At 23.2% G+C, this 20026-nt stretch overlaps 4 protein-coding genes across 4 annotated transcripts; 2 read left to right on the top strand and 2 right to left on the bottom strand.

Annotated features, from left to right (window-relative positions):
* Positions 1-261: 261 nt before the first annotated feature.
* On the bottom strand, positions 262-2210 carry PY17X_1310900 (heptatricopeptide repeat-containing protein, putative; the record flags this gene model as incomplete). The annotated part of the gene is made up of 2 exons (XM_022957021.1): positions 262-1631; positions 1832-2210. 2 exons carry the CDS (start codon positions 2208-2210, stop codon positions 262-264), a joined length of 1749 nt encoding a protein of 582 aa, XP_022813507.1.
* Positions 2211-3517: 1307 nt separating this feature from the next.
* Positions 3518-5077, top strand: PY17X_1310800 (uncharacterized protein; the record flags this gene model as incomplete). Its single annotated transcript, XM_723356.2, has 1 exon — positions 3518-5077. The coding sequence occupies one exon, from the start codon at positions 3518-3520 to the stop codon at positions 5075-5077; it is 1560 nt and encodes a 519-aa protein (XP_728449.2).
* A 1268-nt stretch (positions 5078-6345) lies between these two features.
* PY17X_1310700 (serine/threonine protein kinase, putative) lies at positions 6346-10332 on the top strand (the record flags this gene model as incomplete). Its single annotated transcript, XM_723355.1, has 1 exon — positions 6346-10332. One exon carries the CDS (start codon positions 6346-6348, stop codon positions 10330-10332), a length of 3987 nt encoding a protein of 1328 aa, XP_728448.1.
* A 397-nt stretch (positions 10333-10729) lies between these two features.
* PY17X_1310600 (uncharacterized protein) lies at positions 10730-19729 on the bottom strand (the record flags this gene model as incomplete). Its single annotated transcript, XM_723354.2, has 1 exon — positions 10730-19729. One exon carries the CDS (start codon positions 19727-19729, stop codon positions 10730-10732), a length of 9000 nt encoding a protein of 2999 aa, XP_728447.2.
* Positions 19730-20026: the final 297 nt, after the last annotated feature.

Raw genomic sequence — 20026 nt, 5'->3', positions numbered from 1 at the left:
TTAGCGCATAAATAAATATACGGATCGAATAATAGTAAAAATAAATATACATAATTTAATTTCAAATGTATTATATAATAAACGTAATCAAACTTTAAAAAAATTACAAACAATATCCAAGTGTGTATGACAATTATAGTCAGCATAAAAGTATATCATTATTGTGGCTACTAAATGGTATCACAAAACAAATATAATGTATATACTTCAATATGCATTAACATGCGTAAACATATAAAGGCGCCAAAATATATGTGCGGTTTAATTGTTATCAGAATTCATAATTTCCTTTGCAAACTGCTTAAGTGACCTAGGTAGTTTTTGAAAATTGTTTTCTTGTTTCTCTATAAGAATTCTAATAAAATATCTTGCATATATCAAATTTATAGTGGTCATTTTTGCTCTGTTCTTTTTCAACACATCTAGTGACTTATGATAAACATCATAATTTGTACAGTTAAGTTGTAAAGAGCAAAAGGGAACTTGTGTTAATACATGTAATGAACATCTTCCGATATTTTCTAAGTATTTTTTTATTAGCAAATCAATGACTTCCTTTTCAAATTCCTCAGATATATTACATGAGTCATAAGAACTTCCTTTAGTTAATTCATTTTTCGTTTGTTCTGTTTTATGAGATGAAATTTCTTTTTTTTCATCACTGTTATTTTCTTTCTCCTCAAATATATCTTCATTTTCCCTTACATGATTAAGCTCTTGATTTTGTAAATTTGTTTCCAATTTCGTAGAATTGTTATGTATATTCGAAATTTTTTGAATTGTGTTATCATTGCTGTGTTTGGACATGGTGTTTTGAAGAGGAGCAGAATCACTTGAAAAATGTTTTCTTCGTCTTAGGGCATCTAATACTTGAGCAATTGACATCATATCCATTAAATGTACAATTTTTTTCGTTTTTTCAAGTGCAAAAAAATAAAAACGGTCGTCTTTAACTTTTAGTTTCGATAAAGACCACATAATATTACTGAATTCCCTTTGAGGGATTGTGTCAATTATTTGGATGATTTTATTTTTTAAACGATTTAAAAAATCCGTGTTTTTATTATAATTAAACTTTGCCATGTAATGAACAGCATTTGCAATATTTACGTACGATAACTGATTAACAAAATTATCATTGTTCATATATTTAATAATATATTTCAAAATATTAATATTTATATTACACTTTGCAAATGTGTTTAATAATAAAGTTAAATGATGAGGTTCCACATCTTGTTCCTTTAATTTTTTATAATATTTTTTTGTGAACATTTTGAAAAGTTCATAATCATTAATATTTAATTTACTTATCATATTTAAAATCAAGATGGAATTTATTACACTTAAATTGTTATGAATATTTTCATCATTTTTTATTTTATTTAATATTAATAATATTATTTCATTATAATTCCTTGATATTAAATTCGGATTTTTTAATTTTGTACCATCTTTTTTTTCATCATCAAACAAGTTTGTTGATTTCATTATAATTTCTTCTTGTAACATAGTAAAGGAACTTAAAATAATTGTTAAATCTAAGGCATTATAATTGTCTATATTTTTCACAAAATAATCTTTAATTATATCAATATTTTTGTAATCTCGTAACTGACATCGGATTAAGTCTAAGAATGGGAAAAAAGAAGATACAGAAAATATAGCTTTAAAAATTGAGATATGAGAATATTTTTATCATTGTGCTTTAAAATACGTTAAAAAACATTTTCAACGAAAATATCAATGGAAAAATATAATAACAAGTAGAATGCATATGCACATATTTATGTTCCGACATAATGGTGTTTTTTTTCTTTTTGTTTCTTACTGTTGAACATATTCACAGTTATTGGTAGAGGAATCGCATTTAACCTTTTAACTATGTAATTAAAAATTGATGTATTAAAATTATTATCATTAATTTGAGATTTATTATATAGCCTAAGTATTCTATTAATTTGATCAAATGAGTACCTGTGTACATTGTTTTTAAAAACGTCATAACTACATTTTAATATTTGATCATCTTTACAGTTATTTTGGTTGTATTTTTCTATGATTTTAAGAATTTCTTCATTTTCAAATTTATGCGCATTTTTTATAATTAACGGTTTTATGTTTTCCTGAATTGCATTTGATAGTTTTTTATCACCATCATATTTTATTTTCTTAATGTCTATGATCGCATTTTTCAAAAGCCTTTTCATTTTTTGATATTATAAATGTTTGTATATTGTCTAAAACTTTTCTTTTGTTACATTTATTAATTTCTTTTTATTTCTGAAGAACCCATGAATTTATATTGTATATGTTTTTAAAATGTTATATTTGTTATTATTAGTACAGAACAATATATATATATTTATTATTAAAATATATGTACATATATTTTTTTCTATCTACAATAATACATTTTTAAAGTTTAAATAATAGAAGAAACAAATATAAAAACATATTCTTATTTTTCTGAATTTAATTTTAGCTTTATAATGTTAATTAATTATATATTCGTTCTTTTAGCATAAAATAAATATGCATATGGAAATTTTTTAATTTCATGACTTGATTCGTGTAGATCAAGAAGAAAGTAAAGATTATTTTTAATTATAGCACGTTGTTGAAATTTTAATTACCAGTTTTTTCCTTTTTCCTTAAGGAAATATTTTTTATGCAATATAATAATGCGTTAAGTATGAGTATCAGGTTTTATGTAATATAGTCATTTTTTGCGAACATATTAAAAATAATATGATGTATTATATATCATATATATATAATATAATTTTTAGTATGCTTAAGTTTCCCCTTTTTATTAGCTAACATTTTTTATATAAAAAAAATAGGAAACCGTATTATATAAAAAATTATATACACATTTTCATAGTCTTTTTACATCATGCTTCTTTTTTTAAAGAAATACATTTGTATATGTAATGATATGTGATTAAAAAAATTGGGAAAATGCGCTTCATTAACTATAAAATTTTAGCTAAATTATTTAAGAATCATTTTACTTTTTTAAAGCTATTATTTTTTTATTAGCTGTAAAAATTTGTATATTTACATACAAAATATATCGCCAAAATGCACACTTAAACATATAAAAAGTATGCATGCTATGTGTTATTATATAATATACAATTTATTTAATATAATAATAATTATTATGATAAAATGCCTTATATCATTTAAATATGTATTTCGTTATATGGGATTTTTAATGCCTAAAATAAAAAATTACTAAAAATTTATTAAATCATGTTATTTTCACATGTATAATGTATCTTTAAGAGTTCTTTCGCGTTATACTATATATTTTTTTTTTATTAATTTTTTTTTTATCAATTATGTAAATTTTAATTAAAAAAAAATATATATAACAAAATAATGAAAACAGAAGAATAGTTCATGATAATTTATATTTATTTTTTTTTTTTTGTTTATCATACGATTTAAATGTCGATGAATTTGAATACATTACATATATATAAGGAAGAGAAATCCAATATAAAAAATGTTTAATGTTTTTTCAGCAGCATTTCTCGATAATAAAAATAATAATCTTAATAAACCTATTAACAATAGTATAAGCAATAACATATTAGGACGATCAGTTTCTGGAAATGCAAATAATGAAAATGATAAAACAAAAAACTTACCATTGAAAGATAGATTAGCTACAGTACGAAATGCACAAAATATTTTAAATAAGAAAAATTTAAATAAGACAGATGACAACAATAATAATAAAGATGACACGAATAATGAAGAAAAAAATGACAATGACAATAATACAAATTTAGGTACAAATACAGAAAATGATACAAACAAAATAACGTTAAATAATGATAAAGGGTTAAGTAAATTTAAAAATTATTCTAGTGTAGTAAATGAAAAGAAAAATGAAGAACTTGAAAAAAAATTAAAAAAAAGAAAAAGACGAAAAAAGCATGTTATAATAATGGAAAGAATGCGCCAAAAACACAAACATCAGAATAGTGAAGAAGATGATGAATATGATGATGAAGACAACAATAGTACAAAAGATGATGGATATAATAGGAAATCCAATAAATCCGATCAACAGTTTAATGATGGTAAAGAAGAAGAATCTGGAGATGAAAATGGTGATTATGAGAATGAAAAAAATTTTAGTAAAAATTTTTATAATTTAGGACGAAGTACTGTAAATAACAATAGCGGTGTTATTGGAAAATACAGCTTTAATCATATGAATTCAACTGGTAATAATGCAATGGGAGCAAAACCAAAAAGAAAGAGAAGGAAAAAAAAAGAAATGGAAGAATATCGAGCTAGATTGATGAGAGAAAAAATGCAACAACAAAATTCATTAAGTAGTGCCTTTACAAAAACAAATAGCTTTAATAGTACTAATGAAAATAATAATAATGAACAAAATGGACAAGGTGAAATTAAAGTAAAGAGAAGAAGAGGTCGACCGAAATTAAGTGAAGTAATGAAAACTAATAACGATAAATCAAAACAAAATGACATAAGGAAATATTGTAGTCGAAATAGTGAAAATCAATTTATGAACAAAGAGAATAATATGAGTGAAAAAAATAAAGGTGAAGGTAATGATGAAAACAAAAATGTTTTCAAAATAATTAAAACGTCTATACAAGAAAATGCAACTTTTATGAAAAGATCTCCAATGGAAATTATAGAATTGGAAAGAAGCTATAAAAATAATATAAAAAAAGGAGTTACATGTATTCCTTTAAATTATCAAAGCAAAGGAGGTGGAATGGCAATTATTTTGATAGGGACCGAAACGACATATGGACCTGTAAAAAATTCTTATGGTTTTATGACGTTTCTTGTTTTAGATTGTCATTTAAACAAATTTTTTATTGACACAGGAATCAAAAATAATGTTACTGAATGTGAAAAACATATGCAATTGTTAATAAGCCCTGGTGATATGTACATGTTTAAAAATCAAAGTCAAGAGGTTGAAGCAAGATTACTACTAATTGTTTGTAATAAAATGAATTGCCCTTTTGATGCTAAGGCACATATAAAGGATCCAGGATTTAATTCGAATAAATAGGAAAGGCACAACAAACATAGAAACAAAAGGAATAAAAGTATTGCAGCTGAATTAATTAATTATTTGTTAATATTTATATTGCTTATTTTTTTTTTATAAAGATGACTATAGATATGTGCGCATTCGGATTAAGCAGAGGATTTGACTTTTATATTGAAACTTATTTTAAGTTATTAATATAATCATTTTATTCAAGTTGCAATTAATATGTGTTGCGTATTTGTTTAACATATGTATATTTATATTTTTTTTCATAATTTTTTTTGTGGGATTATTTGAAGATCATTTATAATGTTTTATATATATTATTTATTCACACCACTTTGAAGCCTTCGTATTAATAATGTGAATGATATGTAAGCATTTTATATGTTATAATATATTTATCATTGTGGCATTGTTTTTTAAAATGATTTGGGTGAAATGATCATATAGTAATTATTACACTGAGAGTCAATTAGCAATTTTTATTTAACTTTTTTTTTGTTTCCATTTTATATGATATAAACATTATTCTATATTTTTTTTTAACTTACATATAATCCACACATTTAAATTGTATTAATTTTAAAAGTGTAATTTTTTACGTAAATATCCTTGCTTATATGTATACATATTTGCACACGCGTTGTATATATATGTGCATGCCTTTTTCATTCTTTAATTTTAAGTGCAAATTTTAACCATAATGCAAAATATGTTTATTCTCTATCAATTTCCAAAGATAAAATAAAATTGGTATATTATTAGGTATTTTCACATATCTTTATTATAAGCATATTACATGAACTATATAAAGGGCTTAACTTTTTTTCTTCCACATATATTGGTAATGATATATTTTTTCTTACATTTAAGGATATGGTAGTTGCGACAGTTTTAGAAAAAATAATATTAATGTAGGATTAGAAAATTAAAAAAAAACAACCAAAATATATTTAAGTTTACACACACACATATATATTTATGTGTAAACATATTTTAAGAATGGTGCACAATAAAATATTTTAATAGTTAACTTCCCGTTTTTAGGTATGGAATTATATTATTCTTCAAAAATGATCATACTTTATATTATTTAAGAAAATACTTTAAACCGCAATAGAACAGTTTGCAAAAAAAAAAACAATAATACTTTATTATTAGAAATGTTATAATAAATAATAATTAAATTACCAAATTAAGGCAATTTAAACAAATTTAAATAAAACGTGTGGTTCGCAACGCTATGATATCATCTATTTACTAACAAATAATAGGGGAAAAATATGCGAAATAAAGAAGACTATTTAATTTCCCTTTTTAACACAATTGAAAAGTTTAATAATTATTGCATGTTATATAAAAAGACGAAATTAAAGGACTATAATTTTTCTAGCAACACACTTACAAAAAATGAAAGAAATAAAGACATAAATGAGTTTCGTAAAAAATTTAACAATTTTATGTATAAGCTTGGAAAATTAAAAAGTGATATTTTTGAAGAAAACACAAAATACCAACGTAGAGAAACTATTGATATGAAATCTGATGTTACCGAAGAAGGTGTTAATATGAATATGAGTTCAGATGACAATTATAATTACGAAGAAACTCAGGGTGATGGAAATGTGCATACTAACCCTAATGACCATAATAATGATAATTTTAAAATTAGTAAAAAAAATATAAATGGGAATCGTAGCATGGGAAAGGATAATGTATATAATCTAAAAGAAAAGAATGCCGGAACACCTATTGAAGAAAATAAATCATTTTCAAATTTTACAAGCAAGTGTAACGATTGTATAAAAAATAAAGAAAACTATTATACCGAAATAAGTAATAAAGTATATTCGAATCAAAACGATGATGTGTACATTTCATCGTCTGATATATACTCACACACAAGTTCAAGTACAGATGGAAGTATGAACAGTGATCATAAGAATGAAAACAATATAATAATTAGTAAAGTGAACAATATGCTAGTAAAATATATAGGAGGGTTGGATTATGTACTAAATGTTAGAAGAGTGTCAAAAGACAATTTAATAAGAGAAATTAAAGAATTTTACAGAATGCATAACAGTCGAATAATATTAGATGAGTATTCTACATACTTAAGTTGTGAAATTATAAATTTGCTAAAACAAAGACAAGGAAGTATGGATAGAAACACTGTCACCAATAATAATATCAAGCACAACTACAACTACGATATAGATACTAATGAGAAATGCGAAAATTTTATGAAAAATGGAAAAATGTTTTTCTACATTCCTAGTAATTACTTTTTTACAAAGTATTATGATGAGAAAGCTTGGGAAGAAAATTTGTATGTATCAAACTGTACAAATTATGAAAAAAGTTTAATTGGAGGTAATACATGTAATTTCTCGAATAACTCATTGAGTATAAGTACTACTAATTATAATATATATCCAGATAGTATATATAATAATCAGAATAATAAATATAATTCCCCCGAATTTGGGATTGGAAATAATCAACAATCTCCTAAATTTGGAATGCATGAGACACGCAAAAAAAACAGCTACATAAATGTATATAAAGATGCAAATAAAGAATATAATAGGGATGAAAAGCTATTTTATAATCAAACATATGAACTAGGAGATATATATTTAGAAGATGAAACAAATAAGGGATTTGGTGAAATGGAAGAAAAGGGATTTGATGGAGAATTAAGCAATTGCCAACATTCAACATCGAAGCAATATTCAAATTCATGTAGTTTATATATTTGTAATGATGCCAATTATTACAAAAATGAAGATGAATTAAAAAATTCTATTAATAATAATAATAGTAAAGCAGAATATGACTATTACAATATTTGTGTAATAAGTAATGAGGAAGGAAAGACACAAAAAAACTTATGCAGTAACACAAGCGATTTTTATCAAAGTGTTAGCAATTTTTATAAAAGCAAGGAAAATTGTAACAACAATTATGAGAATAATCATAGTACAGAAAAAAATAACAATTTATATATTGAAAATAGTTCAACTATTGTTAACAGTAATGAGACTCAAATAATAACAAATAAAAACGTGTATCCAGAAAAGGGAGAAAATATAATTAATTTATGCTTTGATGATGAATTAGCAAGTGCTATGATATTAAATAATGAATTTTGTTTAAACAAAAAAGTAGATACAAAATATGATACATTTGTTAAAGAGAATAAAAATATAAACGAACCCGAAATTTGTTATGATATAAAAAATATGTCTGATGAATTGAAACATCAACAAAAGGAAGAAAATTTGGTAGAATATGAAAAGGATGAAAAACAATGGATTAATGAATATTGTGATGGTGATTATAATTTATATAGATCATTACAATTAAAAAACAGGAAGGAAACTATTTTATCATACGAAAATGTTGTAGATATATATAATATAAAGGAAGGGGAAAATGAAAATGAAGATGAAAATAAAAATGAAGATGAAAATAAAAATCCAATTGAGCTTGTTAATAATAAAAAAAAAATGAGCATTGTTCAAGTTCGAGATTATTCAGAAAGTGATAATGAAAATAATGATAATTATGGTAACAATATTGACAAGGAAAGTAATTATAGAAATAAATATAACATGCTGAATCTAAAGGTTGTGTATGAAAACAATAAAATCGATTTTGGTTCTAATAGTGAGCTTAAGATGGTTCCTGGTCATGTTATTTTAAATAAATATAAAATAATAAAAGTTTTGTCTAAAACTACATTTAGCACAACGTTAAAATGTTTAAATTTGGATTATAAAAAAGTCATTAAGAATGAAGAAGATACATCAAATCTTTTGACAAAAGAAAAAGTAAGCGAACTGGAAAATGTGTGCAAAAAAAGCAATGTATTATCTGATAATCCTAATATGTCATTTACTCAAAATATAAAAGATTTAAACAATAAATATCCATTTGACATAAGTAACATTAAAAAAAACAACTCGAGTGAATCTATGAAAAATTCTACGAGTAATAAAAATAATGGAATAAGAAAAAAATATTATAAATATGTATGCTTAAAAGTAATGAAAAGGGGAAAAAACTATTTCGATCAAGGTTTATTTGAATTAACGATTTTAAATATGTTATCTGAAGGAAATATTAACCAGACAAACACGGGGGATAATAAAAGTAATGATATTACTGATTCCAATATTTTGACTAATAAAAATATTATTCAACTTTATGATTATTTTTATCTTAAAGGACATTTAATAATAGTGACCGAATATATGGAGAGTGATTTATATAATTATTTTATAAAAAAGGGAAAACTAGGGACATTAGGCCAATTACAAATACTAACCAAAAATTTACTTCAAGGATTGGCGTATATTCACTCGAAAAAATTAATACATTGTGATTTGAAACCTGAGAATATTATGATCAATATAAAAAAGAAAAAAAAGAAAAATAAACATCCCCAGCATCGAAGGGTGAATAACAATGATGAAACAAGTAATGTAGACATTTCACATAATTCCAATGAAAAAAACAAATATTTTAGTAATGATAATGATTTTGATAAAAATCGTGAGAATATTTTTAGTAGCGATCAATTTAGCAAAATAAAAATAATAGATTTTAATAGTTCGATATTTGAATTTGATAAGCTAGAGATGTATGTACAAACACGGTCTTACAGATCCCCTGAAGTTTTGTTGCAACATAATTATGACTCGAAAATAGATATGTGGAGTTTAGGGTGTATATTATTTGAATTTTTAACAAAAAAAATATTATTTGATCATAAAAACATATACCGATTTATATATTCTATAGCATCCTACATTGGTTCTTTTCCATTTTATATGATCAACACATGTAAAATACCTTACATTTTTACAAAGCATGGGTATATGATACTTAAAAAAATAATTTATTATTCAAATGATGATGGCTATCCTAAGGAGGATCAAATTGATGAAATTGAAGATGAGCCAGTGATTTTTAATAAAAACGATTTTTTCTGTTTAAATAAAAAATGCCATCAAAATGATTTATTAAAAATTAAAAATCAAAATCCCAAATTCGTAGATAAGCAAACAAATCATAAGATATATTATGATATTTGTTGTTCGAGTAATACCCCATTGGAAAATAATTTCCAAATCAATGATTTATTATTTATTAATTTTCTTTTATCATTATTACAAATTGATCCATGTAAGCGATTGAATTCGAAAGAAGCCCTTGACCATCCATGGTTAAAGCCTAATTTGTACCCCGATGGTTTGTAGAGATGCATCTTGTATATACCAAATGGGTTTTTCAGTGTGTAATAGTTGAATTATATATATACATACTCATTTACTTATATACTATTTGATGGTTATTAACTATTTTCTTATTATTTGTTTTTTAAGAATAATAAGAGTTTTGTAAAAATAAATAAAATGTTACAACAGTATGCAATATTTTTTTCATTACAAAAAAAAAAGGAATAAATAAAATTAAAAATGTAATTTAAAGATTATATGATGATGTAAAAAGGAAAGACGAAAATATATTTTAATATGAATATTTTTGAACTATGTTATGTTGTTGGCCATTATGTATTAATTATATGTGTTTTCTTCGGAAGAAGAATGATAGATTTAATTATATGCATAAATTTAATTAATAAATTATTTTATTTCAATTAGCTGATTCAACTGGTTTCGGTTCGTCTTGGGGTTTTTCCTCTTCATTTGATTTTGATTCGTTGCTGCTTTTTGTTTCCAATTGTTCCTTTTCCTTAGGATTTAATAAATCGTTTTGTTCGTTTTTATCCTCTTGTGCGTTATCGATACTTTCTTTGCCAGGATTGTTTGCTTCGTTTTCATCTACGGGGTTTGAAATAATGGCATATTTGGTTAGTAAAACATTTAGTAATTCTTCAAAGATACCTTTAAATATATCATTTTGATTATTATCATCATATAAAATATGATATACAACAATCATGCTAATTCTTACATTAATTTGTAATTTTGATAAATTTATAACAATATCATTATCTAATTCAGGTATTTTATTTCCATTGGTATTGTTATTATTCGAATCGTTAATATCAGATGTGGGGATATTGCACGGATTTAAAAGTTTTTTTTCTTCTTCACTCAAAAAGTGTAAACCATTTTTTATGTGTGAAAAGCAGTTGATACGTTCCTCTTTTAAATTGTATACATAGGATGATGAAACATAGATAATGTTTTTAATATTTTCAATAAATGTTTCTTTATAAATATTTAATATTTTTTGAGTTTCCTCCTTAATTGTTAATAAAGTATGATAAAAATGTTTCAAAAAATAATAGATACATTTGCTGCCACATTTTGTTTGAGTTACGATTTTATTACAAGGACTTTCATTATTTACGCATAATAATTCATACAACTTAATGCTATTATCTTCTTTATTTAATATTTTTCCCTCATCACTTAAAATAGAATAATAATTTTTGCTAGTTTTATCCTCTTTATTTTGTTCATCTCTTATTTGGTTATTATCATTTTTTAAGTCCTCATCCTTATTGTTAATATCACTATAATCAGAATTCCCTTCTTCAGAACTATTAAGTAAAGAATATAAAAATGATAAAATTATATGGCTAACAAAACTTATGCTCATACTTTTTCGATAACAAACATTGTCATATGTTAACATTTTCTTTGCATATAAATAACTGAAATAATAGTTGTATTGCTTATGTAGCATAGTATGTATATAATAATCATTCGCATAGTTATATATATTATTAAATTCATTTAAATTATTATCTATATTCTCGATATTTTTATAATTAATAATGCACCCACATTTTTCATATCCATTCTCTTTATATGTTTTATCATGTATATTAATGCTTTTTTTATGATGCAAATTAAAATTAAGCAAGGCTTTTTTGCAATAATTGTTTATTTGTTCAGAAGTTGAGTTATCATTTTTCATATTACCTTGACCATTTTTATTATCATTCAGCGCATTTTTATCATTTGTTTTATCATCATACAAGTTTTTACATATAAATGGAAAATAATAGTTGTATGTTATTAGGGGTAAAATAATAAAATTGTTTATCAAATCTATTAGTTTTTCGTCTCTGTAAAAGTATTTATCATGTTTTTGATTTTTATCATTTTTTCCTGCTTTATTCTGTTCATTTTTGTTCACTTTTTTAAATATATAATTTTCATTAAATAAAAATTGCTGTAATTTTATGTATGCTTCGCTTCTCGTTCTTTTAGAGCTAAAGGAGCATGCCAATGACAAGACAAAGCAGGTTAATAAGAATATGTATAATTTCTTTAATTCAATAATTTGTTCAAATGTTATATTGTCACTATTTTTGCTTCCACTACCATTATCACTTTTGGCACTACCAGAGTCAAGAATTGCCTGATTTATTTTGAGATTTTTTTTAGAACTATTCATATACATATAAATACTTTTATAATATATGTTTGATATAATGTGTAAACATTCTGAATTAATAGACGAAATGTGGGCATTTATTTCCTCCTTTTTATTATTAAAATATAGAAGATATGGTAATAATGACAAGACAATATTTTCTATGTTAAAATTGTTTAGTTTTAATAAAACAGCGTTGTTATTTATAATGTTATTAATACTTTCTGTATACACGGTTGCTTTCTCTATGTATATATATATATCTTTGTCGGTTAAAGAAATATTTGTATTGTTTGTATTTTTGTATAATATGTTATTTGGTGTTATTAATTGTAACATGTGTAAGTATATATTAATTATACAACTATTTACGTAGACATTTTTTGAGATTTTTTCAAGAATATATATGATTTTATCTATAAAGCGATATAAAATATGTTTTTTCAAAAATTGTAAAATATATATTAAATATATTCCACATAGAAAAAAGAATTTATTATTTTTTTTTTTCATTTCTGCATATCTACTAAAAAAAGGATCATTGATATTGTTATTATGATTACTATCCATTTTGAATTTTTTAAGCATTTTGTTCTTTTTCGTTTTATTATGTTGGTATACATATAAACAAATATACGAGAAATTCATAATGCTCATAATTAATTGCTCGATATATAGCCAATCTTCTTCTTTTTCATTATTACTATTATCATCTGGATTTGCAATTTTTACAAGAAATAAACTAGCTTCGATATCATTTATATTGGGATTTTGTTCATTGTATTTGCAATTTTTACTAATATTTTCAAAATCATCATCATATATATTATACCAATTATCTTTTAAAACTTCTTCTTCGGATAAAACTTTTATATTTTCTATTGGGAAATCACTAAATATGCTATTATAGATATTAACAAAAACTGTATTATTATAATTTATTGATAAAAATTTATTTAATAAATTAAAAAATTGTTCAAATGAAAATACAATAGCTTTTAAGTGCATGATATATATTTTCATAAATATATTTCTTTTGATATTTTCGATTAGAAATTCTTTCCTTCTTTCTTCATTCATATTATTAGTATCGTTTATATTGTTATAATTATCAATATTATTCTTTTTGTTTACCTTTTTATTCTTTGAATGTGAATTCTTATTTATTGATTTATCCATTTTTTTAATAGATGCATATTTATTTTTATTTGTTCGTTCATAATCGATACCAGTTTTGCTATCCTTTTCATTGCAATCTTCGTTATTACTGTTGTCATCACTTTCGCTATCTTGATCACTTTCCTCACCTGATTCTTCATATCCTTCTTCGTTTTCTTCTTCCTCATCATATGCATATGCAAATATTTCTTCAAATCTTGAATTTCCCTTTAGATTATCTTTTTCATTTTTATTTGGAAGATTTAAATTGCCTTTTGCATTATTACTATTGATAGATTGCATATCAATCACTTTCATTTGTTTTTTTGTAAAAATCGAGTCACTAGACATATCACTAATATCTGAAAGAGTACTTGAAGCATCTGTGCAATTATCGGTATCGTAAATATTGTCTAAAGTTATATCATATTTGTTTTGTTGTGTTTCCTGATCTTCTATATGGCCATTTTGATGGTTTGTATTATTATTTTCTTTATATTCATATTTCGAAGAATAACAATATGAGGAAGCGTTTGTTTGTTCTAATTTGTCATTCGGTGCTTTGAAAAAATCATTTCTATACTTTTCATTTTTATATTTTAAATAGTTAAAATGCTCTTTAACTATCATATCATATAAAATATATGTATAATTAATTTTAAAGTACATAATATGAAAAAACATTTGTGAAGTAAGCATTTTTTTTTTATTATAATAAAATAAGTTGAATGAATTATCTGAGTTCACTAAAATAGCATTTGAGTCATTTAAATTATCACAAGGGTTATTTACACCATGTCCTTTGTTATTTTCATTTGTTAAATATATTTGATTTTGTACTTGTGATTTAATACTTGAATTATGTAATTCTGTTTTGCTATTCATTGCATTTAAATTATTATTATGTTCATTATCTGTATCAATTGAACTTTTAATTATTAATATTTTTAATAAATAAACAAAGCTATTAATATTTAAATTGGTGATCATGTTATTATAAAAATCATTAATTGTAAAAAAATTATATATATCTAATTTGAGTCTTTTATATATATTGATGTTGTCTATAATGGCATTATTATTGTTATTATTTTTATTATTGTTATTATTGTTTGTGCTGTTATCACCACTTTTGGGATCTGGTTTGATGTGCACATATATATAATCCATGTTATCGTGGTCGTCATCATCATTATTTTCATCATCCCCTTCATTTTCTTCTTCCATTTGTTTTAAATTTTGATCATCGTATGATGTATTTTTTCCATTGTTTATATTTTCTTGATTTTTTTTTTCATTTTTTTTCTTTTTTTTCTTATCATCCTCTGCTTTTTCACCATTATTTTCTTTGAACATAACTAACAATTTATTATTTTCATTATTGTTATTTCGTGAAAAGAAAATGCTGCTAAATTCGTCTATCCATTTTGGTTTGTTTAATTTCTTAACGTTTTTTTTAAACACTAAAAATGGGTGGTGATAAATGTCTGTTATTGTTTTATTTATGTTAAATGTTTCTATGGAATTTCCCCTTTTATATTTTATATTTAGATCCTCTTTATCATTGTTAAATTGTGTATTATTAATATATAAATGAGGGTAGAAAAATGTTGGAACTAAGTCAATGGTAATCAACTTAAGTACAGAATTTATATAAATAATCCATCCATCACGTAATAGATTATGCGATTTTTTGATAAAGTGAAACAAAAGATATATTAAAGATTGTGTTTTTTGGGTTAAATAAAAATTTAGATGTTTAAATATATAACATAATTTATTAACATTTTCCACATCATGGTAGTATGATAAATTATTTATAAGCATCTTAAATATTCCTAAACAATTTTCTATTAAATTAATATTACTTGTACGTTTAAAAATTTCAAAAAAGATTGGAATAAAGTTATTTTTGATTAATAATTTATTTATATCATATTTATAAATATGAATTTCTTTTTCTTTAAATGGATAATAGTTTTTATAATATTCTTTTCTTTGCTCTAATAATTTCCAATATTGATTATCATTGGTATATATATTTTGTGCATTTGAAAATAATTTTATTTCTTCATGTAATATACAGTTATACAAATTTTCTAAATATATCCTATCTATATTTTTCCCATTGTTTATTCCTCTATTATTTTTAATAAATTCTTCCAATTTCATTTTATTTTTTACCTGGTTGTTATGTAAATCTGTATTTAACATAATAATTGAATATGTTAAAATAAATATGACATCACTATTTTCAACAACAACATACTTTTTCTTAATTTCTTCTTCACTCATCGATTGGATCTTTTTAGAAATATAATATACATTTTTATGCACATTATCATCTCGGTCTTCATTTTTTTTGAAATCTATTTTTTCTTCAAATTCGGTAAATTCTGAGGTAAATGTTTTAAAAGAGCCAACATTATGTGATTCCTCTGTATTTTCATTATTAATGTATTCACTGGTATTTTTGTTCGTATTTTGGGTGTCATTACATCGCTCAGTTTCATTAACAGTATTATTTGCATGGCCACTTTCGCTTAAATAGTCAATCAAAATATACCTTTTTATATTGGCTAGCTCTTCTTCTTTTAAAAGACAAATAACTTTTCCGTTGGATACTTTATATACTTTATCTAGGTCACCACATATTGGATTAGAATAAAATAGACATAAACTGAAATGTTCTAATATCCGTTCAATTAATTGTGCTTCTCCCGGTAGTTTAAAACAGTGCAAAAATAATCTCAACGATGATAATAATGATAAATTACAAAAGTCAAACAATCTTACATAATGTTTTAATACGTTTATGCATTTTCTATGCGAAATATATTCTCCTACAAATTCTTTATCTAAAAAGGGGTTATATCTCAAAAACATAGCTAATGATTTTAAAAAATATTTATCTTCCATTAAATTTGGTTGGGAATGGCTATTTGGATTCGGGGTGTCAATCTTTTTGGAACTTTGGTTTTCTTCGCAGTTTGGATGCAATTTGCTCACATCGTTATTGCTGTTACCATTATTAAAACTATTTTTCTCCTCGTTGAGAAGTTCATTATTCGTATCATCTCCCTTTTTTTCTTCTGATGTTTTTCCCTCTTCTATATTCACATTAGTATGTTCAGGCGATTCCTTATTTGCAATAACATCTTTTTTATCATCACTTATATTATTATTTTCACTGTCTTTATTTATTTGTTTACTATTTATTTGTCTTTCGTCTGCTTCATTTTTTTCTGTGTCTTTAGATGTATAATCAATTTGGCTAGCCACATTGTTATCGTTATTCCCATCCTTATTTTTTTCTATGCTTCCAGAATTTTCATTTCCTCTGGAGTTTACGTGAGAAAGAGCTTCTGCTGTTTCAGTGTGTTCTTTTTCTAGTGAAACGTGATTGGCGGTGTTTTGTGGATTTTGATCAGATTTAGTAGAATAATCAATTAGATTACCATTTTTATCTATAATAACAGAATTCAGAATTTTGGAATTATTTTGATTAATTTCATTGATGGTATCATGTGTTTGAATAATCCTCATTTTTATTAACTCGTCAATTGATTTATTTTTTAATGTATTAAATATCGTTGCTGACTTTTGTAATATTTCTTTTCTCTTTTTTTTTTTTCTGAGAAAATTATCTTTATCCTTAATATAGTTTATTTTTATGCATTCTTTTAAATACTCAAATAATAAAACGGAACAAAAATTAATATAACTTTTATCTTTACTTGATGTTAAAAAATTTAAGAAATATAATTCATTCATATTACTTTTTTTTAATTCGTTTTTTTCAGAAGAATATTTTTTATAACCTTCCCCTTCTCTAAAACTATTTTTTTTACTATCATTAGTTACACCATTATTTGTATTCAAGTTCTTATTTTCATTGACATTTTTTTCACTATTCTCTAATGTGTTTTCGACATTATTTGGATGTTTTCCTTTTTTTTGTTCAGATTTACCATTATTAACATGGGTATATTTATCAGTTTTTTTACTATTCTCTATGACTTCCTTTTTAGCGTCTTTTTTGCATTTTGTGTTGCTTTTTGTATTCCTCTCTTTTTCTTTTTCTTTTTTTTTCTTTTTTTTTTTTTGAGAATTTATTATTACATAATCAAAAGCATTTGAGTATATATCATTTCGGAATTGTGTAATTAACTGATTAGTATAATCTAATTCATTTAGTCTATTGCTTGAGCTGTTTAATAATTTATTACTATTATTATTGGAATTTTCAACCAAATAATTGCTATCAGTATTATTATTATCGATGGCACTATATGGCTTTAGTATTTGTAAAATGTTTTTGATAATTTTAAAAATTACTTCATTCATAATAGTAGTATTTTGAGTAAAATTTGTAGATAAATCTAATATAGCCTGTATGAGATTTTCTAACAAATTGGATGCATATAAATTAACATCATGATTACAATATATTTCAAATAAGACATTTTCAACAAAAAAATTTGATAATGTCAACAAAGTTGTTTCAGATACATTTTTTAGTGTGTTACTCTTAAGTAAATTTAATAAAATATTAATAAATATCTCGTTATAAATACAAAAATGCTTTTTATATAATATAAAAATATTTATATATGTTCTCATTGATTTACACATAAGAATAAAGGAAGAGGAAGTTATGTGAAAAAATAGACATCTTATTATATTAGATAAAGCGTCGAAATTTTTGCTTATTAATAAATATCCACATGTCTCTAATACTATATTTAATAGTCTAAATGATAATATATTAATAGATTCTAAACTTTCCTGTGAAGTTTCATTTTCATAAATATCATTGTACAAATTTATGCATTCATTCGTTTTTATTAAATCTGCAACAAATTTATTTTTATTATTATTTATTAGTATTAGAATTATAGTTAGTATATCGTGTATGAAATTATCATCAGTGCTATTTATGGAATAACACACAATATTGTTGTCCCCTGTGTGATTATCTAAAGTATGAGTATCTGAAATAGGGTTTTCTTGTGAGTGATTATTCATAAGATGGGTGTCAATAGTATTTGTGACTATAACACTATTTATAACTATGTATAATATATTTTTTAATAAAGCCTCACAATTTGTTTTAAAAAGTAAAGAATATTTATTATTTTTATATATTTTAAAAAGATAACAAATAATTTTTATAATATTTTTTCTATCAACAACCTTAATTGCATTATTTAATATATTATTAAACAAAACAACTGTGTCATATAATATAATTTCTTCGTGACTAATATTATTATAATTTATAGGGGCATTTAATAATGTTTCTATACTAATATTAATTATATTATTTCCTTTATTTATTAAAATTTCCGAATTTTCTTCCTTTTTAAAATTAAATTTTTTGTATAACTTATAATTCTTAGAAAAAAAAATATACTTTTTTTTTTTGTGATTTTTTTCATTTATTTTGTCTAATTGATTTGTATTAGTTGTTTCATCTTTTTTATCATTTGGTTTTGCAGAATTATTTTCACTTAACTCGTTTGGATCTTTTTTAGTATTGTCATTATTACTATTAGCCTTAGCCTCTTGTTTATTGTCTATTGGAATATAAAAATTATGTTTACTCGATGAACCCTCATCATAACATTTTTCATTAAAATAGCTGCTACTGTATTTTAATATGTGGTCTAATGAATGTAAAGAAGTTAATTTAATTTTATAAAAAATGCTATTATTTCTTATAATATTTAAAAATGGTGCTATATGGTATATATCTAATTTATTATTAAAGTGTTGTGTATCGATATCTTCCTTTAAATTGGTATTTAAATTGTTTATACTGTTGTATAGAATAAACAATGAATCTATAATACTTGAATCAAGATTTTTATTATATTCATATTTCTTAATAACGGATAAAACATTTATTATTTCATTTTTTATTATTGTGAAAATATTTAATCTTGTATATTCATCATTGTCAAATATGCTATTTATAAATTGTCCATCACAACTCTTATTATTATAGCAATATGAATGCATATTCCGAAAATGTATGCATTTTTCATTTTTTTTATTTTCATAATATTTACTGTAATCCATTTTCACAAAAAATGAGTATATGCATTTGTGTTTCTGTTCATTTCCCACATTAATTGTTTCGTTAGTTTCTCTTTGAATTTTCTACTACTGTTGCCGATATTATTATTCTCTTTTTAATAATATACGACAGTGATAATAGAAATAATAAGATGATGCTTAACTATTTTTAATCAGCAATTTTTCTATTTGATATATATGCATAGTACTCTTTTGATAAAATCAATTTTTTCTTTCAAATGAAAATTATATATGATTTTTTGAATGGAATAGTTTTGCTTTTAAGTATATAATAAAATC

Source organism: Plasmodium yoelii (assembly GCF_900002385.2).
Source record: "Plasmodium yoelii strain 17X genome assembly, chromosome: 13".
Classification (NCBI taxonomy): Eukaryota; Apicomplexa; class Aconoidasida; order Haemosporida; family Plasmodiidae; genus Plasmodium; species Plasmodium yoelii.
This window is presented reverse-complemented; position numbering and strand designations above follow the sequence as displayed.